General features: G+C 45.9%; 1 protein-coding gene across 1 annotated transcript; it reads left to right on the top strand.

The window, feature by feature from the left end:
• Positions 1-10,810: 10,810 nt before the first annotated feature.
• On the top strand, positions 10,811-19,833 carry LOC124689337 (putative disease resistance RPP13-like protein 1). Its single transcript, XM_047222885.1, has 9 exons — positions 10,811-11,098; positions 11,259-12,419; positions 12,975-15,302; positions 15,397-15,472; positions 16,633-16,931; positions 18,628-18,763; positions 18,885-19,021; positions 19,104-19,227; positions 19,334-19,833. Exons 1-9 carry the CDS (start codon positions 10,811-10,813, stop codon positions 19,708-19,710), a joined length of 4,926 nt encoding a protein of 1,641 aa, XP_047078841.1. The 3' UTR covers positions 19,711-19,833.
• Positions 19,834-25,014: the final 5,181 nt, after the last annotated feature.

Raw genomic sequence — 25,014 nt, 5'->3', positions numbered from 1 at the left:
TAGATCGCAAGATGCGATCTAGGCGAGCATGGTGCTTACCGGAGAAACCCTCGAGACGAAGGGGTTGGCGATGCGCCGAGATTGGTTTGTGGTGAACGTTGGTTGTTGTTTATTCCATAAACCCTAGATACATATTTATAGTCCAGGGGACTTTCTAATGTGGGCGTGCACTAAACCGTGCACGAGATAAACTCTAACTTCTACGTAGCCTATTATATTAAGATACACGGGCTAACTAGCCCAAACTCTGCGCATAAAGGCCGATTCACCTATTTCTTGATGTACATATCTTCAAACCCATCTTGATCGCGGCCCACCTCTGGCTTGGTCGAATTCCGGTGATAACATATGTTAGAGAAGAACATTGGGCCACTAACTAAAGCCATGTATCATGGTGGAAGTTTCAGTTTGGACATACAACCTCAATCTCTTATGAGAATATTATTTGTTGTTGAATGCTTAAGCATTAAAAGAGGAGTCTATTATCTGTTGTCTATGTTGTCCCGGTATGGATGTCTAAGTTGAGAATAATCAAAAGCGAGAAATCCAATACGTGCTTTCTCCTTAGACCTTTGTACAGGCGGCATAGAGGTACCCCTTTGTGACACTTGGCTGAAACATATGTCAAGTGATGATAATCCGTGTTATCCGAGCTGATTAGGACAAGGTGCGAGCACTATTAGTACTCTATGCATGAGACTTGCAACTTGTAGGAAGTATTATGCATAGAACATATGAATTATTACTACCGTTGACAAAATTGTTTCTATGTTTTCAAAACAAAAGCTCTAGCACAAAAACAGTAATCCATGCTTCCCTCTGCGAAGGGCCATTCTTTTACTTTATTGTTGAGTCAGTTTACCCACTTCTTTCTATCTTGGAAGCAAACACTTGTGTTAACTGTGTGCATTGATTCTTACATGTTTACTTATTGCACTTGTTATATTACTCTATGTTGACAAATATCCATGAGATATACATGTTACAAGTTGAAAGCAATTCCTGAAACTTAATCATCCTTTGTGTTGCTTCAATTCATTCTACTAAGAATTTATTGCTTATGAGTTAGCTCTTATGCAAGTCTTATTGATGCTTGTTTGAAAGTACTATTCATGAAAAGTTTTGCTATATGATTCATTTGTTTAGTCATTATCTTTCTTAGCAATCTTTTGCTTCAGATCACTCCATTCATCTCATATGCTTTACAATAATGTTGATCAAGGTTATGTTGGTAGCATGTCACTTCGGAAATTATTTGTGTTATCGTTTACCTACTCGAGGGCGAGTAGGAACTAAGCTTGGGGATGCTTGATACGTCTCAAACGTATCTATAATTTCTTATGTTCCATGCTACTTTTATGACAATACTTGAATGTTTTATACATACTTTACATCATTATTATACATTTTCCGGCACTAACCTATTAACAAGATGCCGAAGCGCCAGTTGCTGTTTTCTGCTGTTTTTGGTTTCATAAATCCTAGTAAGGAAATATTCTCGGAATTGGACGAAATCAACGCCCAGGGTCCTATTTTTCCACGAAGCTTCCGGAAGACCGAAGGGATAACGAAGTGGGGCGACGAGGCGCCGCCACCATAGGGCCGTGCGGCCAGAGGGGGGCCCGCGCCGCCCTATGGTGTGGGCCCCTCGTGTCGCCCCCTGACCTACCCTTCCGCCTACTTAAAGCCTTCGTCGCGAATACCCCTGTACCGAGAGCCACGATACGGAAAACCTTCCAGAGACGCCGCCGCCGCCAATCCCATATCGGGGGATTCAGGAGATCGCCTCCGGCACCCTGCCGGAGAGGGAATCATCACCGGAGGGGCTCTACATCATCATGCCCGCCTCCGGATTGATGCGTGAGTAGTTCATCCTTGGACTATGGGTCCATAGCAGTAGCTAGTTGGTTGTCTTCTCCGCATGTGCTATCATTGTTTAGATCTTGTGAGCTGCCTAACATGATCAAGATCATCTATTTGTAATGCTACATGTTGTGTTTGATGGGATCCGATGAATCTAGAATACTATGTCAAGTTGATTATCAATCTATCATATATGTGTTGTTTATGTTCTTGCATGCTCTCCGTTGCTAGTAGAGGCTCTGGCCAAGTTGATACTTGTAACTCCAAGAGGTAGTATTTATGCTCGATAGTGGGTTCATGCCTCCATTTAATCTGGGATCGTGACGTGAAGGTTCTAAGGTTGTGGATGTCTTGTTGCTACTAGGGATAAAACATCAATGCTTTGTCTAAGGATATTTGTGTTGATTACATTACGCACCATACTTAATGCAATTATCTGTTGTTTACAACTTAATACTGGAGGGGGTGCGGATGCTAACCCGAAGGTGGATTATTTAGGCATAGATGCATGCTGGATAGCGGTCTATGTACTTTGTCGTAATGCCCTGATTAAATCTCATAGTAATCATCGTTGATATGTATTGAATCTTGATTTGTCAATTGCCCATCTGTAATTTGTTCACCCAACATGCTAGTTATCTTATTGGAGAGACACCACTAGTGAACTGTGGACCCCGGTCCATTCTTTTACATCTGAATACATTCTACTGCAATCATTGTTCTTATTGTTCTTTGCAAACAAACACCATCTTCCACTCAATACGCTTAATCCTTTGTTTTCAGCAAGCCGGTGAGATTGACAACCTCACTGTTACGTTGGGGCAAAGTATCTTGATTGTGTTGTGCAGGTTCCACGTTGGCGCCGGTTTCACTGGTGTTGCGCCGCACTACACTCCTCCACCAACAACCTTCACGTGCTTCTTGGCTCCTACTGGTTCGATAACCTTGGTTTCTTTCTGAGGGAAAACTTGCCGCTGTGCGCATCATACCTTCCTCTTGGGGTTCCCAACGGACGTGTACATCTACGCGCATCAGTGGCTTTGGATGATCCTGTGATCATCAGGGCTTCCTGTTGGCTTATAAGTTTGTATGAATTCATTTCAAATGCTGCTGTTGCTTGTGGATCCAGCTCCTCACCAAGTACTGGTGGTTGTTGTTGCTTGTGAAAGCAATACTGGTGGCTGATTGAAGGATTTGATACCTCTGGATGCATCTGTGTGTGTTGTTTTATTTATCTATGCTTGTCAGTGAAGCTTGGCTTCCTATTTCTGAAAACAGACATGATCTACCTGATGCAGTAGTGATCTGGTGCATCCTATGCACTATCTGGATGGAAACCAACATGTGTTGGCACCTCCTGTGATGCATGAACTCCTTGGAGTGATGATATGCTTCTCTTGTGGCTTTTCTGTGTGGCTAGGTAGTTGTTGTGACCCTAGCAATGCTTGGTGTGCTAGTAAAGGTTGCTCCTACCTCTTCTGTATGCTACTGTGCAATATTACTGGTAGTCATTCATGGGCTTCCAGTTTTAATTGATGTTGAAAAGAAAATAGACATATAAATGTCTATATTCAGATGGTATAGCTAGCTATAGGGTGCTAAGTGAATTTGTGTGGCTAGATAGGGATTAAATCCTTGTTGGATTTCTCTGGTTGTGTCACTGTGTTGACACAACCAGTGTTCCCTGGATGGTTTCCTTCTGGCTATTCATCCTTTTTACTTGCACCACATGGCTTGGTAGCCAGATGATGATACAAGCAGGGTTCTACCCTCTTTTGCTTCTGTGACTTATGCATATGCTGGGTTAGTATGAGCAAAACCTTGCTTGCTCATGATTTATTGGTATACCTCTCTCCAGACTCCTAGTAATTTGTGTCGCCGATGTAGAGGATTTGCTTCCGGTTGCTGATCAAGGCTTGCCCTGCTCCTCCCGGCTAGGCGATGCTTGATCTATTCCATGATTTGTTGCTCGGCGGCAAGCGGTTCTTGGTGGAACTGTTTCTGGTGGGTTTTGGCTAGCTATGTGTTCTTCCTGTTCTTGAGTTCTTACCCTTGGAGATGCTGCCGATGATCAGCTAGGGTTTGCTGGTGAAAAGCTTTTATACCATCCAGTACCCTGCTTCCTTGGTCGACATCACAACCATGTCACTTAGGTGACTCTCCTCTGGTTTGTGTGTTCTGAGACATGCAGCTATCCCTGTGAGCTGCCTGTGTGCTTCACAGGTTGGGACTTGGTCCTTTGGCTTGACAACCCGGCAGTGTTTGAGTTATCCTCTCAATTTGATCATATTTGCTAACCTGCCAAGTGGTTTTACAACTTGGCATAATCCCTATTTTCTTGTCTTTGTTGTCTTACTATGCAGGTTTAAGGAAATGATCAAGAAGATCAATCAAGTGATGTCCAAGAAAATCCTGAAGATTTACTTATCTAGTTTAGCCATTTACATTATCTTGTAATTTTCATTTTCTATTTTTCAATTTATTCAATTCTTGTAATGTGTTGTAATACTTTATATTTCAATTCTGAATATTGTAAAGACAATGTATCTTGTGTGAATATCAATAAAGCTCAAAGTTTCCCTAATGAGCTTTACTAAATAAATGTAATATTTATATTCTTGATTATTCATATTTGTTTAATGAATTACCTCAATTTTGAATTATGAGATATTCATATGATGTTTAAATTTGAAATTCAAATGTTCTTGTGTTTGAATTCAATCATGCAACTTAAGTTGTAATGCAATACTCTCCTCTCTTCTCAAAACCCTAATTTAGTTAGGTGAGAAGCAAGTTTGTTGCACTCTCGAAACCCTAACCCTGTAAGGTGTCGAGAGAGAAACTTGTCCCCCTCCAATGCAGTTTTGTTTTAAAAGCGCGAAATTTTCCCAGAATTTACAATGCAATGCACATCCCTTTCTAAAATCTACCCCTCGATCGTCTCTAAACCTGGGATATTACAAAGAGGCCCAGTGGTCGCCGTGGCCGGAGTCCCCGGCGCGCTCGAGCCACAACAACGCATCTCCGCCCGCGGACGTCATCGATGCCCACTGCGACGAGGCCCACAGGGACTAGGTGGCGCACCGGCAGCCACCTCATCCTCCTCAAACCCTAGGCTAGGGTTTTTTTTTAGTTTAAAGCCCATATAGAGGGCTTTCTTTTGTAGTTTAAATTTTCCCAAAATAGGGCATATGTATAAATTTTCCCAAAATAGGGCATATGTTTTGTGAAATATGTTTTAGGTTTAATTGTTTTCGTTTTTTTCCTTTTTTTGTTGTATTTGACTTTTGCAGTGCGTCCGCGCGTTGGGCGCAGTGCGCGTCCCAAACGGACCGACGGTCAGGTCGGCCTGTCTGCGTGTTCGTGCGGCCACCGTGTCTGATTTGGGTCGCTGCGGGCATCCGCCGTCCTCTCCCCCTCTACCTTCTCCGGCGCCCTCTCCTCCTCCATCGCCATGCCGCGCACCCTACAGACCACGTGGGCCAAGCTCTCCCTCGTCGCTCGCGCCAGGTTCCCGCAGACGGAGGAGGAGGAGCGGCAGGACACGCGGTGGGTCGCCGACGACGATGCGATCCGCGTCGCCGAGGGGGCGGCGAAGAAGGCAGAGGACGCGGAGCTGGTGGAGGCGGCTGCGGACGGCTGGCACGAGGCTTTCGACGGCTGGTACGTGGCCGCAGAGGAAGGATCGGACCCCGCCGCCGAGGAGGAGGCGGACGCCGTCGCGGCAGCCGACGGGGAGGATGCCACCCACGACCGCGAGATGGCGAAGCTCAACGTCGCCATCGAGGAGCATCTCGCTGACCTCACACGCGAGACGAGGGAGCAGCCTCCGTCCGGGCCGGTCGCAACCGTTTAGGCGACCTCATCGGCCGAAAGAACGAGCTCGTCGCTCAGCAAGCAGCCCGCCGCCTCCTCCAGTTGCCCTCGCCCGACCGGCGCGCCCACGAGGAGGCTGCGGAGGCGGAGCTCGGCCGCCAAGAGCGTCGGCATCGTCAGCAGGAGAACCATGAGGCCCGGGACGCCGGCCGCGTTCGCCTCGAGGCACGGGACGCTGTGGAACGCGCCGAGCACGTCGTGTGAGAGCTCGCCTCGTTGGGGAAGCGGCCCGTAACGGTGCAAGAGGTGGAGCGCGAGCGCGCGGAAGCGGTGTGGAGGGCCAGGAGGAGGGCGAACGTGAAGGACGCGAAGGAAAGACGGCGGGCGGCCGCCGCCGGGCCACCCAGCTGATAAAGCTGGAGTTGAATCCTCACGCGTACATGCCGCTCGTGTCGAGTGAAATCCACGGTCCCGACGACGAGTCACCGACGAGGCACTACGTAGCTAGACTACTAGTAGGTACTATTAAGAAAAATTTAATATGCTTAATTTTAATGAAAAATGAAATTATGTTCCTATGACACGCAGACCAGGGGAGGACAAGGGGAGGACGCGAGCGGCAAGCGATCAGCGTCCGCGGCTATGCAAACGCAACCTAGATTTGGGCCAGGTTTAGATCGTCCCGGCGCCGCGGCCATCCGTTTTTGAGATGGGTCCGCGCGGTGAGCCTTGGTTTTGTATATTTTAACCTATCCAGATGCACGGACGGGCGAGATAGTTCGCCGCGTTGGAGATGCCCTTAGGGCATCTCCAGCGGCGCGACGCAAATGGTCGCCGAGCGACCGTTTTCGTCCGCCGTGACCGGAAATGCGTCTGGAACCTGCTCCAGCGGGGCGACGCAAAGTGACCAGCCCGTCCGCGGAGACGCAAACCTGGCCCAAATATGCGCCAGGTTTGCGTCTCCGCGGACACTCCGCGGACGCGCCGAGCGTCCTCCATTTTTTACCCGGTCCCGCAAGTCAGCGACAGCGAAATCGACCGCTTCGACTTGTTTCTTTTTCCCCTTCGTTGCTGCCCTAGTGCGACTCCCCCACCCCAAACCCAGCCGCCGCCGTCCGCCGCAGCGCCGCAGTACTCGCCGTCGGCACCGTTGTCGCCGGGCGGGAGAGCAGGATCGTACTCGGGGTTGGCTCCGGCGCGAACCTGCCGGCTGTTTTCGGGCCAAACGTTGTCGGTTGCGCCGCCCTTCCGCGCCGCCCACGACCTGTTCGACCAATTGCGCCGGTAGGTTCCTTCTCCTTTTTTCGGCGCGATTTGTGCGTGGCCATTGATCAACAGTTCGTATCGACGCAGATGGACGCGTGGCATATGGTGGAGAAGTTCCACGCGGAGATCGTTGACTCCTCTTCGGACGACGAGTCCGATCAGTCGGCGCAGACATTGGCAACTACTGCGGCCTCCATGATCCACGAGTTCACCTCAAACCCGGGGCCGCAGCACCGGGGCTCTGTGAAGGGGCGCTCCAAAAACCTGCCGCGCAACAGAGTTGCAGGGCAGGCCCGCCTCCACAAGGACTACTTCCACATCACCAATCCGCTCTTCCCGGAAAAAAAATTTCGGCGCCGATACAGGATGTCAAGGGACCTGTTCTTGGTCATTCTACGGGGCGTCAGAAACTACGACCCCTACTTCCAATGCAGGCCCGATGCAACAGGTGCGCTAGGCTTCACCTCATACCAAAAATGCTCCGCGGCTATTCGCATGCTCTCATATGGAATGGCTGCTGATATATTCGATGAGTATCTTCGAATGGGTGAGAGCACCTGCCTTGAGTCCATGTACAGGTTTTGCCGAGCCGTGATTGCCGTGTTCGGAGAGTATTACTGTAGGGAGCCAAATGTTGAGGATACAAGGCGGCTCCTGTCTATCAACGAGTTTAGAGGGTTCCCAAGGATGATTGGCAGCATAGATTGCATGCACTGGGAGTGGAAAAACTGTCCATTTGGATAGCAGGGTATGTACAACGGGCATGAGGAGAGACGGACTGTCATTCTTGAAGCTGTCATATCTCAAGATTTATGGATTTGTCATTCTTGAAGTCATATCTCAAGAGGAGTACTATCTTATTTTCATGTAGTTTTTTTAAAATTTAAATGTAATAACTATGACTTTGTTGAATTCCTTATTTTGTTGTTTCGAAACTTCATATTTGATGCAAACGCGGAAATGCGTCGCGCCGTTGGAGCCACTCCAAGGTGCAAACGAACGCGCGGACAAAAACGGTCTGTCTCGCGTCCGCCGCACGACGCAAATGGACATTTCGGACGTCCGAAATGCGTGACGCCGCTGGAGATGCCCTTATATGCAGTCGATGCCCAAAACGTATAAAGTTTGCCACCTCCTGATCGATGCCCAGAGAAAATGTTCTGGCTCTGACCCACACGGCCACACAGCGTTCGGCAGCTACATCGATGCCTGAAAACAAGATGCAGGACCCACAGAGCGTCCTTTTCTCCTGTAGTTTTCCTCATCGCTGCAATATTGAGGCATCAAACTACTGTATTTTAATCGCTGGCATGTTGAGGCATCGGAGCACCAAGTTGCTCCGATTCCCTAAAATTCTTTTAGAGCACCGGCTGGGCAATGGAGGGAATCGACGCCCGATGCCTGAAAAACGAGTTTGGGCACCGATATCTCATACGTTTAGGCCCTCCACAATGTGATCGGTGCCCAAAGTCTGAAAAGGAAGCCACGTCTGCAGCAATGCTCTGAAAGAATTTTGTGGCACCGGCCTCACAATGTAGGGATCCAACCTGATGTAAAATAATGGGACCCATTTCATAAACAAGTACGCATGCTGCTATGTAGTGGGAGAGAGAGAGGAGATGTTTAGAGCATCTCCACTCGTCCCCCCGAACAGGCCCCCGGCGAGCGTTTTTTACATCCGGACGGCGAAAATCGGCCCAGTCGCGCCCCCGGTTCCTCGTTTTCGTCCGGATTTGGGCCTAGTTTCATCCGGCGATCCCACGCCATCCCCGGCCCCCGGGGAGCGCTCGGGACTCGGACGAAACGAAAGCGCGCGAACGTTCCCGCGCGTCCGGTGGCCCCAACTTGTCGGCGAGAGACACCGATCGTCGTCCTCATCGCATCGTCTTCCGCGCGCCGTAAAGCCCGCCGCCGGTCGAGCATTCGCCGGACGCGTAGCTTCCACGCGGCGAGTTAATGCCGTCGCCTCGGTTTCACGCGCGCCTACCGCTATTTATCGCCGAACTACCCCGGCTGCCCCGCATTCACCTCCTCGCTCGTCTTCCCCCAAATCATCCCCGAACTCGAAGAAACCAAGCAATGGCGAACGACGGTGCGGCCAACAACGGCTTCGGCCGCCGCTCTCTCCACCAATGGGAGGGGCGACTCCCGCACGCGGCGGGGTACCTGCGCCGCCGGACTTCCGTGCGCCGGGAGGATGGAGGCTGAGCGCAGGCGGCGTGCCGATCCCGCCGCCGCCAACGGGTGGCGGCGCACTCGAAACGGCGATCGAGGAGGTGCTCGCCACTCTCAGTGACGAGCAGCGCGCGGATCCGCGCTTCTTCCCCGACAACCACGAAGCGTGGATCGCGTTCTTCCGGCGAAGGTACGAACGCGAGCTCGCCTCCTACGACGGCCCTCCTCCTCCTCCGGCAAGGAACAACGCCGCCGGCCGCCGCCGATGGTGGAGCGCGCCCAACCGCACCCTCGAGAATGTGCTCGCGCACATCGAGGACGGAACTCCCCGTCCCGGGGATGCCGCCGCCGGTGGCGGCTACCGTGTCGCGCCGGCACGGTAGTTCCTGGATACCGAGGAGGATGGCGCCGTCCTCTTCGTCGTCGGGCTCGAGATCGGCGTCCAGGTCCGGCGGGTCGACGCCGGCCACCGTCAAGAAGGAGTGGGCGACCGTCAAGAAGGAGCCGGTGTCGCCACCGCCGACCAGAGGGCGCAGCAGCGGCGCCCTCGTCATCCGCGACCAGCCGCCCGCTCCGCGAGCGGGCGGAAGAAGACGAAGAAAGAGGCCGGCGCCAACAAGCTCGCCGCAAACCAGCCTCGCCGAGGAGGAGGCGAGGCGCGCGGAGGAGGCCGCGGTGGCGGAGGCGATCGCAAGATCGCCGAAGGACATGGAGGAGGCGAAGCGCGCGGACGACGCCGAACCGGGACCGGTCCGAGCGCGACTGGGAGCGCCAGGAGGCTGAGCAGCAGCGGCGGCTACTGGATCTGGCCGCCGCGCGTCAACTCGCCGCTAACGCCACCACACCATCCGCCGCTAGGAACGCCGCGCCCAGGGAGGTGGTGAAGCTCGACGAGAGCAGCGACGACGACATGTACCTTCCGTCGCCGCCACGCACCGGCGACGCTGGCCAGGGCACGAGCCGTTGGTACGAGGCTCCGCCGCCCCAGGACAACGCCGACTCGAGCGACGACGACGACGACGACGGCGGCGACTACACGTCCTTCTACCGCCATTTCGGCATGTAGTAGGCCGCTATTTAGTTTAAGTTTAGTTTGCCAATCGCCGAATTCAAATATATGTACGAATTCGGCCTATTTATGTACGAACTCGCCTCTATATGTTAAATATCATTAAATTTCGCTTATGTTTGAACGAATTCGCCTATTTTGTCTGAATTCGTCGTATTACGTTGCATCCATCCTGGGCTCGCGGCTGGGAAAATGGGCCTCCCCACGCTAAATCTTCCTCCAATCCGGACGAAAATATCGCCGGATTTGGCGTGGGGAGCCCAAACGAGTGGGGATGCTCTTACCCTTGAAAGTTCACAGATAGTAATATTTTATTGGTTGAAAGAGTTGGGCATCGATGCCTCTAGTTGATCCGATGCCTGAAATTTTTGGTTTGGGAACCAGCTCCACAGCGTGAGGGCACCGATGATTGAAGCCCAAACTAGTCTGGGCACCGAAAAATTACAACGCTGTGGAAGGCCTTAGGCTCAGCCATCGTGTTGCGTTGTTTGGCCGCAGTTTGTTTTTACTTTTACCTCTTCTCTTCACTTCAGTGGAGTCGCTCTTCCACGCCTCTTCTAGATCCCCCAATTCCAAAATCGTAATTCTCCAGAGTATTCTTACCCAAAATCGGCATGCCATATGGCCACCGCCGGCGCCACCGTTGAGCGGCTCCTGCGCCGGCTGGCCTCCGGCGCTCGCCGGTCGGAGCTGCCCTCGGACATAGACCAACACGTGGCGCACGTCAGGCGAACGCTGTCGAGGTTGCAAGATGTGCTGGTAAGTGTGGAGAGATATTTTTGGATGCGTACTGAGGTACAGGATTGGATGGCGAAGATCAATCAGATTGTGTATGGCATGGAAAACCTCTTGGACGAATTTGAAGACCAAAATGACACTGAATCTCAGAGGAGCGGCTGTATTACAAAGGTTCGATAGTCCCAACCCGAAAGGTCTGTACAGCCGCTATTAGAGTGTAGATTACAAATTTTCTTTTGCTCATTGAGCAGAAAATGCAACCTTAGGTTACTACGGTGGTAATTTTTTTTCTTAGATTCCTTCGATTGATCCTTTTTAATAAAATTTGCAGGCAACGTCACTGTGTTCCCCATGTCCATTTTTCTTGTATAGCACTAGAGTGAACAGAATGAAAACACTGAAAAAAAGATTGGATCATTTAGCAAGAAATTCTGACATTTTTACTATGATGCAACACCCAAGGTGTGATGTTGAGCAAACCGATATGCAAGAAGAGTTTTGTAGAGCTGCAATCGTTGGAAGAGATAGTGACAAAACAAAAATAGAGGAATTAATCTCGCAAGATAATGCAGAAACATTGTGCATCATTCCCATTGTTGGCCTTGTGGGTTTGGGGAAAACAACTCTAGCCAGATTAATTTTCTATGACCAGGGAGAAGGCTGTGATTTTGATCTTCGTATTTGGATCGACTTAAATAGGAAATTTGACCTTAGGAAGATTGCTGCTGATATAATCTCACAAGCTAATGAAACAAAAGAGGACGGATCCTCAGTTACTAATGCCAACATTGAGATTCATGAAAATCTACAATTGCTAAAGAATCGCTTGCAGGAGACACTTCATGACAAAAGTTGCTTAATTGTCTTGGATGGCCTTTGTAGCACAGATAAAAGCCAGTTGGATGAATTGAAGGAAATGCTCAGGGGTACGAACATGTGGATCAATGTTTTAGTGACCACCTCCAGTGAAATAACTGCAGAGCTAATGCACACTTTCCCACCTTACAAGTTGCTTCCATTATCTGAAGATGACTGCTGGACAATATTTTCTGAGAAGGCTTTTGGGGATGGAGATCATGTCAATGCATACCTAAAGGAAATTGGCAGGCAAATTGTGAAAAGATGTGAAGGAATACCAGCATTAGCTCGTTCTCTTGGTTCAATAGTGCACAATCAAGTCATGGATGTCTGGTTAGCAGTAAGAGATGAACCATTATGGAAATTACAGAAAACATATTCCACTAAAATTAAACTGTTTTCACCATTCTATCATATATACTATGATATGCCATCAGCGCTAAAACTATGCTTTCTGTATTTATCAGTATTTCCTAAAGGATCGGTTCTTGATAAGGAAAAACTTATTCGACAGTGGATTGCACTTGATATGATTGGATCAAAACATGAGACCTTGCCTTCTTATGTTCACGGGGAGATGTACATTCAGGATCTTTTGTCAATACATTTCCTTCAAGTTCAAAAGACACCTTCAGTAAGTCACTAAATACTTGTTAGGTTAACAGTTTTTCTTTTCTTGTTGTAAGTATGCCTTTAAGCCTTTTACTAGACTAGTGTCAAAACTTATTGGCTAGTTTGTGAGCTATATTTTGCTCCATATTCTTGTATGGCTGTCATATTCCTATCAGGTACACAATTTACAATGTTAATAACACATTCCTGTGGATTCATGAACATATGATTCAATTTATAATCCTTTTGGAGGAATTGCACTAATTACTGCTGTCTTCGACGATGTGTCACCTAGCACCGTCAGATTGGTCAACACGATCAAGGTGGAGGCAGGGACAATGGGGCTTACGGGCCTGCTCTTTGGAGAACCTAGTTATTCTAGCATTGTAATTCCTGGGTGTAGCCTATCTTCAGGCTTGAACATATCTTTCTCTGTTTATCAATGCATCGAGGTGCAAAACTTTTTGCCTTTTTCTCGAAATAAAAACCTACCTCATATTCAAAAATATATTTCCGTTTTGAATATTTGAATACATAGATCTGTTATAAATGCTGAATCTTCTGTTCTTTTTTCTAGGTTAACGGAATTGAAAACAAAACAGCTCCTAAAATGCTCTACATGCACAACGTTGTCCATGACTTTGCAAGACATATTGCCTCCAATGATATTATAATTTTGGATGGTGGAGAAATGAACAGTAATTCAAAAGGGCTCACTTTCCAATATATACTGTTGACCTATTACAGAGAGCACTCAATACTTTGCAGTCCACTGATTACCAGTGCAAGGGGATTACATTTCCAGAATACTAAGGCTATAAAGCTTCATAGAGAAGCTTTTAAATTACTTAAGCATATGCGTGTTTTTAATCTTAGTGGAAGCTGCATTCAAGAAATTCCTGATTCTATTGGTCACTTGAGGCATCTAAGATACCTTGATATTTCGGACTTGAAGATTCAAATCTTACCTTCCTCAATGAGTACACTGACAAACCTTGAGGCACTGGATCTATCAAATACTTCTCTCAAGAAATTACCTCGTTTCATTGGTAATTTTCTGAAGCTAAGATGTTTGAATCTGCAAGGCTGTCAGATACTTCAACACTTGCCTCTAACCTTTGGTCATCTCCAAAGACTTGAGCATCTTAGGCTGTCATGTTGTTATAATGTCGGTGAGCTAGATGATTCTCTGTGCAATCTTCAGCATCTTCGATTATTGGATTTGTCAAACTGCACCGAGCTTACACAGCTACCTAGTTCATTTGGTAATTTAATGAATTTGGAGGATCTAGATCTGTCTGGCTGCTTCAACCTCAAGCATCTACCAGAATCTTTTGGTAATATCTGTTTTCTTAGGTTCCTGAACATATCGAGCTGCTACGAGCTTCAGCAGTTGCCCGGATCTCTTACCAATCTTGGGAAGTTGGAAGTGCTTATACTTCGGAGATGTCGCAAGCTTCAAAAGCTCCCTCCTTCCTTTAGAAACATTCAGTGCCTTCGAGTTTTGGATCTAGCTGGCTGTGAGGCACTTCAAGTAAGTACTGAGATAATGACAACCAACTTGGAGCATCTGAACCTACAGCGTTGTCGCAGGCTGCAGACACATCCCAACTGCTTTCAGAACTTTACTAAATTGAAGTTTTTGAATCTCTCAGAGTGCCAACCTTATGCTGATTACCATTTGAATCTATCAAAGTGCCCCCCTAACATTGATTATTTTCAATCTCTTGGTTACTTGTTCAACTTAGAATATCTTAATCTGTCACAAACTGTCCTTGACATACCTGTGTCATTTGAGAGGCTTCAGAAGCTGCACATGTTGGACCTCACTGGTTGTGTTGTAGTAAATCCATCATCTGGTGTATCTCATATATTTTCAGATATGATAAATAAGATGACAAGACTCAAATTTGTGTTGACAAAAGATCCAACAATCGTGGCCTCTCTACCACAGCACATTCGGTGCTCTGTTGGCACTGATGAACACTGGCACATAACAAGTGATGAGCTTCTTATTCCAGACCTCACAGGAGGGTCCAGGGGATTAGGTATAGCAGAGAGAATAAATCTGCAGAGTCAAGCGGAGCTTCGTTTTCTTAAGCTGGAGTGGATGCCAAATTCTCAGCCAGCTGATGTAGTTGATGATGCAGGTGAAGAAGTACTGGAAAAGCTCCAACCAAACCAGAGTTTGGAGCATTTGGAGCTAGTTGGATATGCAGGTCCTGTGTTCCCTCGATGGATGATGGGCAACATGATGACTTCACTTCCAAACATTGTCAGTCTTCATCTGTTCCACCTAGAGAACTGCAAAGATCTCCCTCCACTCAGTGAGCTTCGGAATCTGCTCTACTTGCATATAAAAGATGTGCCTAAGCTCACAAATCTCCAGAGGGGTCTTTCTGGTGGGCCAAGGCCGTTCAAGAAATTAACACGTCTCAATTTGGAATCTTTATTCAACTTAGAAGCATTGTCTATACTGTTGGCATCCAGCAGTGGGGATCACTTCATGTTTCCTTGCCTCGAAGAGTTGTCTGTAGTATCTTGCTGTAAGCTCATGTTTGAACCATCTCTTCCAAAATGTTTGAAATATGAGATAAGAGAGAGTGACCGTGTTCTGTCATGTGGAGAACCTACTGGACCATCATCTTCTTCACCGCCAGTACAAATAGAGATAACAGGGTGCAGGATACCATCCAGTTTTTTGCAATGGGTTAGGTCCTTGAGTACCCTTGAGAAAGCAGTAATTGATGCATGTGAGGGGGAGGATGGTCAAGTGCTAACTTCTCTTGGGCTCCCGGAGATAATAGGCGATGAAGAACAGCCCAGTAGCTATGATTCTAATGGAAAGGAAACTGCGACTGTCAGTTCATCGGAAGCAGTCATTCCACATGAGTTATCTAGTCAGGTACCTAACCAGTGTGCTGTAAGTATACCCGTTATTTCTTCAATGCTTACAGTGCAATACTGCAGTTCCTATTTAACTTGTTGAATATGTACAGATTGGCGCCCCTACTTATGGCAGAGCAATGTTTCAAAATCATTTCCCATGGTTCAGTGTTTCTCCAGCGCACAAAGGTTATTATTTCGTAGAGCAATGGTTGTCACTAGTGCATTAACTACGCATTAAGAAAGTTTTTACCATCACTAGTTCGTTGGGGTCTTTTGTGGTCTGTCTTAGGAGACACATCTTCAGATTTCCAGGGTTGTAGGTTTGCAAACAAGAGCCTGTGTCTTTCTGATCCTGTTCATTCAGACGTTAGGGTTTTGGCTCCTTTCGTTTCGAAAGGGTGTCATCGCTAGTACATTATTTTTCTGGCTACACTTGCATGTATGTCTATTTTATCCCTTCTTGTTGTGAGACCTTAACAGCAGCACAACATGCATCTATGTGTCAACTATACATGCTATTAAGTTGCAAAGGCTCTAGGGCCTCATTGAGCATGAGCACACTCTGATTGCGCACAGGTGTGGTTTCCCTGATTAAATAAGCCATGTGGTGGCTTGCATGGTGTTAGAGAAGCCACCCTTCACTTGGTCCTTCCATGTCAGCTAGAGATGGCACAAAAATTTGTAATATATGAAGGGTGCATGGCTTGTAGTTAATGTTGCCGTCTCTAGTCTCTCGTAATTTTAGTTCATGAGTCTTTCCTTAACCTTTTTATCATGCAAGAGAAGTAAGCTTCTCTCTTCTCCACATCACCAAATATCCTGTGTGACTCAACAATAAATCTCTCTCTCTCTTTCTCTCTCTCCCCCCTAGATTAGTCCACCCATTTCCTTCTATTTTTTGATCTGTTATGTTTGGTCATCACCACTTTTTTTTTGGGAAATAGAAGTGTATCTAGGTGATACAAACACAAGTCACCACAGTTGGTAGCTTGTACTTTGCACTTCTAAAGTGTTTTCATGTAATACACAGCAATGCACGTTTAGTAACGTGTTCAAGAACACATTATTGTGCATCCCCTAAGGAAGGATTGTACCCAGCTTGAACACGCTCACTCGTCACTCCCACTATTGCTCCAGTCACTGTTCTGGACGTGATGTAATTTCTTCATGCACGCAACTTTAACTGTAATCATGTTAGTGTTTATTTGTTCTGAATTTCTGATTTCTATAAATTCTTGAACTGTAAATTATCAAAGCATTATTGAAGTTGGTATATTTGAACAAAAACTGCTTACGTATATCTCCCTGTTCAATACTAGAGCTCACTTTTCCTAATCACCATGTAGAACTACTGGCTTCTATAAGCTTCAGTGGCTCCGGCTCTACAGCATCGGAAGATCTGTCAACGATTAGTAGTGACACCTTCTTTCTTGATTCACCATACATTACTGTCTTCACCTTTGAGGAATTGAAGATTGCCACAAGAAACTTTGGACCAAACAGTTTACTTGGCGAGGGTGGGTCTGGATATATTTACAAGGGGCAGCTTCGCAGAAAAATGAACCCTTCAAGTAACAGCAACAGTATGGTGATTGCTGTTAAGAAGTTCAAACCGGACAGTTTATGCTGGCCTGAAAATTGGCAGGTAATTCTCCTATTTTAAAGCTCTACCTCTTTCTCTGTTTACTGAAGATACGGATCATCTAGCCTTCTAATCTCGATGTTCTACAGCTTCACACTCTTTCTGTTTATTAAGGCCGGTGGTCTGAGATCAAACCTTTCCTTTTTTGGTTGGAAACCTTTTCTCTTTTGGAAGAAACTAGCACCATGAAGGAACAAACCCAGCAATACAGCCACTGGAGGTTTGTACAGGGGAAAAAATCATCGAAATTTCGAACGAATTTTGCAAAATTAACAATTGTGGGTGAGAGGAGAGAAATGATAATATCAGCTGAAATTTTTGGCCGAATTTAACAAAGTTAGCCTTGTACAGTTTTTTCCTTGCTTTCTCTGAATTTTTTTCGTATCCTGGCTACCACTCTGTAATGCTCCCGACTTCTCAATGGTTTTCTTCTAATACACAATCACGCACGCTTAGGCGTGTGTGAGAGAAAAAAATTTGGCCAAATTTAAAAATGTCCCATACACAACGCTTCTAATAGGATGGAATCACCAACTGGGTTTCAGTGCGCTGGTCGAGGTAATGCGCATAGTTATATTAGGTTGTGAGTTTGATTCTGTACCCACGTAATTCAATTTTGTTAAATGATTTCAAGAGCCAGAATTTGAATATGTCCGTAATTTTTGAAAAAAATCTTGAAAATTTCGTCATTTTCTCGAATTTTGTCAATTTCAGCCATGCGGAAGAAAAAAAGCGAAATGTTGAACCCTGGGTTTGTAGGCAAGGTGTGGACTGTGGAGTACAACCTCTGGCCTGCACCCAAGTAGGGTCATTTTGGCTCTTTTTTTTCTATGTGCATATAACCCCACATTCTCTAATTTGGGCTCCATATACCACTCTGCTCAGTAAACTGTATGATGTGGTAACTAAGTTGCACCAGAGAACTTATCTCGTGCATATGAGATAAAAACACTTGCTAAAACTCGCAAAAAACCTGAAAATAATTGTGTGCATAGACAAAACAAACAACTACCGTTCGTAAATTTCAATTTCATTTTGCCCCACAGCTTGAGAAAAAAAAAGGACGAGACGACGGTGTGTGGATGCTTCCGGGCGAAAGCTCAGCGCCTCGGCGCCAACGACGGTGGTGCCTGCGGGTATCGCAACCCTCTTGGGGGCGTCGTTGTGGGTATCCGCCCCGCGGTACGGCTCCGGGTGAAAACCCTTGACCTCGTTGTCTCGACGGCGGCGGCGCAATGCGTCGTTTTCCCTCTTGGGGGCATCGTTGTGGAGCCCCGTTTTGACTCGGTCTCGTGCAACTTTGGGGTCTCTGTGTTCTTTTTTGTTTTTCTTTGATCTGCTTTGTAAGAGGTTCTCCTCTCCACCTTGTATCGGTTCGGCCGTTGCGGCTTTATTCATAAAGCGGGGCGAAAGCCTATTTCGAGGAGTATTTAGCTGAAATTGGGCCCTTAAGCACTACCAGCTAAATTTGTTGTTTTTGTTTATGGAGTCGTGGTTGGGATTTGGATTCTAAATTTGTTAGTTTCAAGGTGTATAGTGCCAGATTGTTAAGTAAGCAATTTAACTGCATGGTAGTCGCACTTCTCATCTGATATTTATTTTCTCTTACCAAGGGAACATCTCTATATATTGTACTCTCAGGCACATTTTCGCAGTTGAGACCACTGCTGTCTTACAGTACTGTTTGCTTTCAATGTAGAGTGAGATGAATTTCCACGGAAGGATTTCACACCCAAACCTTGTCAAACTGTTAGGCTACTGCTTGGATGTCAACAACACGGTCTTTGTTTACGAGTTCATGGCAAGAGGGAGCTTGAATAATCACCTGTTTCGAAGTGGGTCTTTCGTGACTTAAACTTCCAAGGATAATAATGAACTATTCTCTGTCAAGATGCTCTGTTTATACTTATGATTAACTACAGGTTTTTTAGTTGTGCTGATATGTCATTCTTTTAGGAGGAACAAATCTACTATCTTGGAGTCTCAGGGTCAAGATTCTTACTGGGGCAGCGCGTGGCCTTGCATTCCTTCACTCCCTAGAAAGACCGGTCATCTACAGAAACTTTAAGGCTTCAAAAATCCTATTAGATTTGGTAGATCTTCTTGTAACTGACTTTAAACTGCTGAGTATTACTCCATAATTTAGATCTCTGACTGGAACAATATCTTGTTCAGAACTATAATGTAAAGCTCTCAGGTCTTAACCTTGGCAAGGATGGCCCATGCAGTGGGCTATCGCATGTGACAACAAGAGTCATGGGCACATATGGCTATGCAGCTCCTGAATATATAGCTACTGGTATATTTATTGTTGAACCTCTTCCTTGGGTGAAAAAAATGTACAACTAGCAGTGACATATCATTTGTATTATCAGTACTAACAAATCATCTTTCTCGTAAACTAGGTGACTTGTATGTAAAGAGTGATGTCTACAGCTTTGGCGTCGTGCTGCTGGAGGTGCTTACTGGTCGGAGGGCGATTGACCAAAACCGCCCCACGGGGGAGCTAAATTTGGTGAATTGGGCGAGACCCTACCTGGCTGAAAGGAAAATTATACATAGGGTGATGGATCCTCGTCTTGTGGGGAAGTATTCTTCCAAGGCAGCCCATCAGGCTTCCCAACTCGCACGCAGCTGCCTTTCTTACAACCATATGACACGCCCATCCATGAACGAAATCGTGGATGTTCTAGAGAATATCTGCTCAATGGACACAGAAACAAGGGAACCCAATAGTACCTCCTTGCAACTGAAGCCGCGGGGGCACTCACTGCTTGGATGAGCTCCATGGGTTTGTGTCCATGGATTGATTCTGCTTTCTGCTATAATGATAAAACATTTCCTGGGTTTGATCCAGATGATACTGTATATAGTTCCAACTTTCATATAAATTGATTTGGTACATTTTGCACTCAAATGTTCATAGAATTTCATCCCTTTTATTTTTTGATTAAGGATCAGGTCACACGGAGAATTCTGCATAGAGGGAGATGCGTTGGTGGCCTCTATCCTCTCATATCTTCTTTGGTCGCCTCTTCCCAGATTCAGAAGCATGTCTTCCTAACCACCAAGGCTTCTCAAGCAAAGTGGCATAGTCGCCTTGGTCACCCATCATCCACCATTGTTAGTCTAGTTATTAGCAAAAACAAACTTCCGTGTGTTCAGGATACTACCATAGAATTAGTGTGTGATTCATGTCAGCGAGCTAAGAGTCATCAACTCCCTTACCCTGTATCCACTAGTGTATCAACAGCTCCCCTACAATTAGTCTTTTTTGATGTATGGGGTCCTGCTACTCCATCTGTGGGTCGCCATGAGTATTATGTAAGCTTTATTGATGATTATAGCAAATTTACATGGATCTATCTTCTTAAGAAAAAGTCTGATGTGTTTAATGCTTTTGTTAATTTCCAAAAACTTGTTGAGCGCAAACTTGACAAGAAAATTCTCACTGTCCAGTCTGATTGGGGAGGAGAGTATGTCAAACTTAACAGTTTCTTCCAAAGACAAGGCATTGCTCACCATGTCTCATACGCACATCAACAAAATGGTTCTGCCAAGCGTAAGCATCGCCACATAGTTAGAAGTTGGTCTAGCCCTTCTTGCCCATGCTCACATGTCTCTCAAATTTTGGCACGAGGTGTTCTTGACTGCCACATATGTTATCAATAGGCTCCCTAGCTGAACCATAAACAATGACACTCATGTGCATTGTCTCCTTCAAACCAAGCCAGATTACTCTTCTCTTCGGGTTTTTGGATGTGCATGCTGGCCTAACCTTCGTCCATACAATAAACGCAAATTAGCCTTTCGCTCTACCCAATGTGTCTTCCTAGGCTATAGTCCTCGCCACAAGGGGGTAAAATGTCTTGAGGTTTCTTCCGGACGTGTCTATATTTCTCGTGACGTTGTGTTTGACAAGGCTGTTTTTCCCTTCAAATCACTTCATCTGAACTCCGGAGCACTTCTTCGTCAAGAAATTCTTTTTCTACCACCTACTCTTCTTAATCCTGAACAAGGTGTTGAATTTATTGATGATGTAACCATGACTAATGTTCCAACTAATCCTGCTTCTAGTCCTCCCCATTTTGTTCCGCAGGTTACTCCAGGTTTATTGGTACAAGCTGCTGAAAATCATGTTCAAAACAGAGGTCACAATGTTGAAAACAGTACGTCAGAAGAAGACAGAGGCACAGGACACGAAGCTGATGCCCTGACGCGATCGCCCTCGGATCTGCCGCTCTGTTCCGCTGACACAGCGACAAGATCGGTTGCGCGCGTCGCGCGCACGCCAAGCGCGGCTGGCTCTCCCGCCTGGGCCATGGGTGGATCTTTTGTGGATGGGTCCTCGCATGCACGCACCAGCACCACGCCTTCTGCGGTGACCCAGCGTACCACTCCATGGTGTAGAACACAAGTCGTTGACATAACACAAGTGAAACACTTCCACTCATATTACATTCCTCAGAGTGGTACAACAGAAACATATGCGAGTCCAAGGCATGTCTATAGAAGGATACACAAACTGTTTACAGAAGATCAACACAGCCTCCTATTTTATAGTGAGGTAACATTTCAAATAAAGCTCCAGAAGAACGACTCGTAGACTAGCTTATTGCTAACTCAAGCTTAAGAGCTACTTGGTTTGCTATAGAAATCTATCTACTTAGGTGCTATGATTAGGGAAATGTTCCCTTCTATTACTAGTCTAAGTTTCCACTTCAGCTGATGCAGAAGTTGACTCCATTGACTTCTTTGATTTTATTCTTCATCTTGTTGCAGTTGACTCCTTTGTCTCCGAGTTCCACGGTAGTTTATCCTCCGGTGCCTCCATAACTAAGCAGGGGATTTAAGAGTGGGATGAGTACGAGCGTACTCAACAAGTTCATATTAGGAAATAGGTGTATCATGCACTAGCTACAGCCACAGACTATAAAGTCATAGGCGAATGCAAGTTTTCATAAATATTTCTTCAAAAGTTTTATTTTATTCTGAAAACTATGCCCGTCAGTCTTCACAGGTTGACCAGAACTTCACGGATTTCCTTTCCTGCCGCGTTCGTAGTTCCCTTCCCGGAACAGGGAGTGACTGCCACAATTTGATACCCTCTGCAGAGGTGCGTTACTTTTCCCATAAGAGACCTTATCCTTGTTGCCAACTAGGCGTTAACTTTCCCGTCCACACTTCCTTGGTGTGAGGCCAGGTGTAAGATCCAAGCCCACACCGCCTTATCTGCGACCCCGCAGACCCACCCTTTTGTAAGTCTGTCCTCTCCTATATCTATGGGTAGACCGACTGATACGTCCATTTTGCATCACTATTTTATATCATAATTTGCTGTTATTCATTGATATATTTCATATTTAGAGATGATACTTATGTTATTTCATCTATTTTGCATGTTTCATGATCATTGGAGAATTATTCACCGGAGTCGGATTCCGCTGGAAAAAGCACCGTCAGGACACCATATTTCTGAAGATCAACAATTGACGGAAATTACACGTAAATTCCTATTTTTCCAGAAGACGAAGGGAGCCAAAAGGAGGAGCCGGGAGGAGCCACCATGCCCCCCCCCCATAGGCCGGCGCGGGCCCGGGCCTGGCCGCGCCGCCTTGTGGGGAGGGGGCCCACAGCCCCCTCTGGCCGCCTCTCCTTCGCATACTTCTTTGTCCCGAAAACCTAAGACCTGGGGAGTTACGGAGAATTGACAGAGCCGCCTCTGCGGGGCGGAAAAACACCAGAGAGAAAAGAGCTCTCCGGCGGGCAGGAATCCGCCGGGGAAATTCCCTCCCGGAGGGGGAAATCGACGCCATCGCCATCGTCATCGAGCTGGACATCATCTCCATCATCATCATCATCATCATCATCATCATCATCATCATCTCCACCATCTACACCGCCATCTCCACCGCTGCATCTCGTCACCGCTGTAACGATTTGGGTTGGATCTTGATTGTTTGATAGGAGAAACTCTCCCGGTGTTGATTACTACTTGTTATTGATGCTATTGAGTGAAACCATTGAACCAAGGTTTATGTTCAGATTGTTATTCATCATCATATCACCTCTGATCATGTTCCATATGATGTCTCGTGAGTAGTTCGTTTAGTTCTTGAGGACATGGGTGAAGTCTAAATGTTAGTAGTGAATTATTGTTGAGTAGTATTCAATGTTATGATATTTAAGTTGTGGTGTTACTCTTCTAGTGGTGTCATGTGAACGTCGACTACATGATACTTCACCTTTATGGGCCTAGGGGAGTGCATCTTGTATTCGTTTGCTAATTGTTGGGTTGCCGGAGTGACAGAAACCTAAACCTCCGTTAGTATATCGGTGCAGGAGGGATAGCAGGATCTCAGAGTTTAAGGCTGTGGTTAGATTTATCTTAATTACTTTCTTGTATTTGCGGATGCTTTCAAGGGGTATAATCACAAGTATGTATTAGTCCTAGGAAGGGCGGTGCATTAGCATAGGTTCACCCACACAACACTTATCAAAACAATGAAGATTAATCAGCCGTATATATGAAGCGAAAGCACTAGACTAAAATCCCCGTGTGTCCTCAAGAACGTTTGGTCATTATAAGTAAACAAACCGGCTTGTCCTTTGTGCTAAAAAGGATTGGGCCACTCGCTGCAATTATTTCTCTCGCATTTTATTTACTTGTACTTTATTTATCTGCTATATCAAAACCCCCGAATACTTGTCCGTGAGCATTTACAAGTGAATCCTTCATCGAAACTGCTTGTCAACACCTTCTCGCTCCTCGTTGGGTTCGACACTCTTATTTATCGAAAGTACTACGATACACCCCCTATACTTGTGGGTCATCAAGATTATTTTCTGGCGCCGTTGCCGGGGAGTGAAACGCTATTGGTAAGTGGAATTGGTAAGGAAACTTTTACTGTACGCGCTGATTTTGTTTCTGCTTGCTACTATAAGTCATTATGGAGAGATCCTCCCTTGAATTTCTATTTGGGAAATCTACTACTACTGCAACGGTAGTGGATGAGGCGCCAGGTGAGGAAGTAATACCATATAAAATACCTATGAAAATTATTGAACGTGTTGTGGATAACCGCTATGAAGGGGATGGAACTGCTCATCCCGGAGATCATTTACTGTTTTTACATGAATTATGCGGGTTATTCAAATGTGCAGGTATTTCAATGGATGAAGTTAGGAAGAAATTATTTGTTATGTCGCTATCTGGTAAAGCGGCGCATTGGTATAAACTGCTGAAGGATGGGCATTCTCTTGATTGGAAGGATATTGTGCCTGTATTTTACTCTAAATTCTATCCTCCAAGTGAAATTCACAAAGACCGCAACCGTATATATATATAATTTTTGGCCTCATGATGGAGAGAGTATTGCCCAAGCGTGGGGAAGATTGAAGTCTTTAATGCTCAAATGCCCCATTCATGAGCTTCCTGGTAATATTATTATTGATAATTTCTATGCAAGACTGTCTTTTCAAGATAAAACCTTGCTGGATACTTCTTGTTCTGGATCATTCACGCGTAATAAAGAAGAGTTTAAATGGGACCTTCTTGATCGAATCCAAGAAAATACTGAAGGATGGGAGAACGACAAAGGTAGAGTGTCAGGTATAAATTATAATTATGAATGCATTGAAACTTTTATGGATAACGATGAATATCGTAATATGAGTGCTACATATGGTCTTGACTCTCAAGTTGTTGCAAATATTTATAAAGCCTTTGCCTCTCATTTTGAATTGCCTAGGAAGAATTTTGATAAGTATCATGAACCATATAAAGATAAAGTTGATTCGCCTAAAGGCAAATGTATTGAAATTAAAACTCGTTGATCATGTTCTTCCCGAAGCTTATATTGAAAAAACTCCTTTCCCCGCTAAAATGAAGGAGTATTCTGTTATAACTAGTGTAGTTAATAAAAGTGCAAAGAAACCTATAGAACCCGAAGAACAAATAAAAGTTGAACCTGCTGTTGCAATAGTTAAAGATCTTGTTACCGAAAGTGTGGAAGATGGTCATATTATTTTTTGTGAAGATGCTTCTAATATTGTTTCGCATCCTAATAAGTCTATGAAAGCCAGT

This window comes from Lolium rigidum, chromosome 2 (genome assembly GCF_022539505.1).
Source record: "Lolium rigidum isolate FL_2022 chromosome 2, APGP_CSIRO_Lrig_0.1, whole genome shotgun sequence".
Lineage (NCBI taxonomy): Eukaryota > Viridiplantae > Streptophyta > Magnoliopsida > Poales > Poaceae > Lolium > Lolium rigidum.
This window is presented reverse-complemented; position numbering and strand designations above follow the sequence as displayed.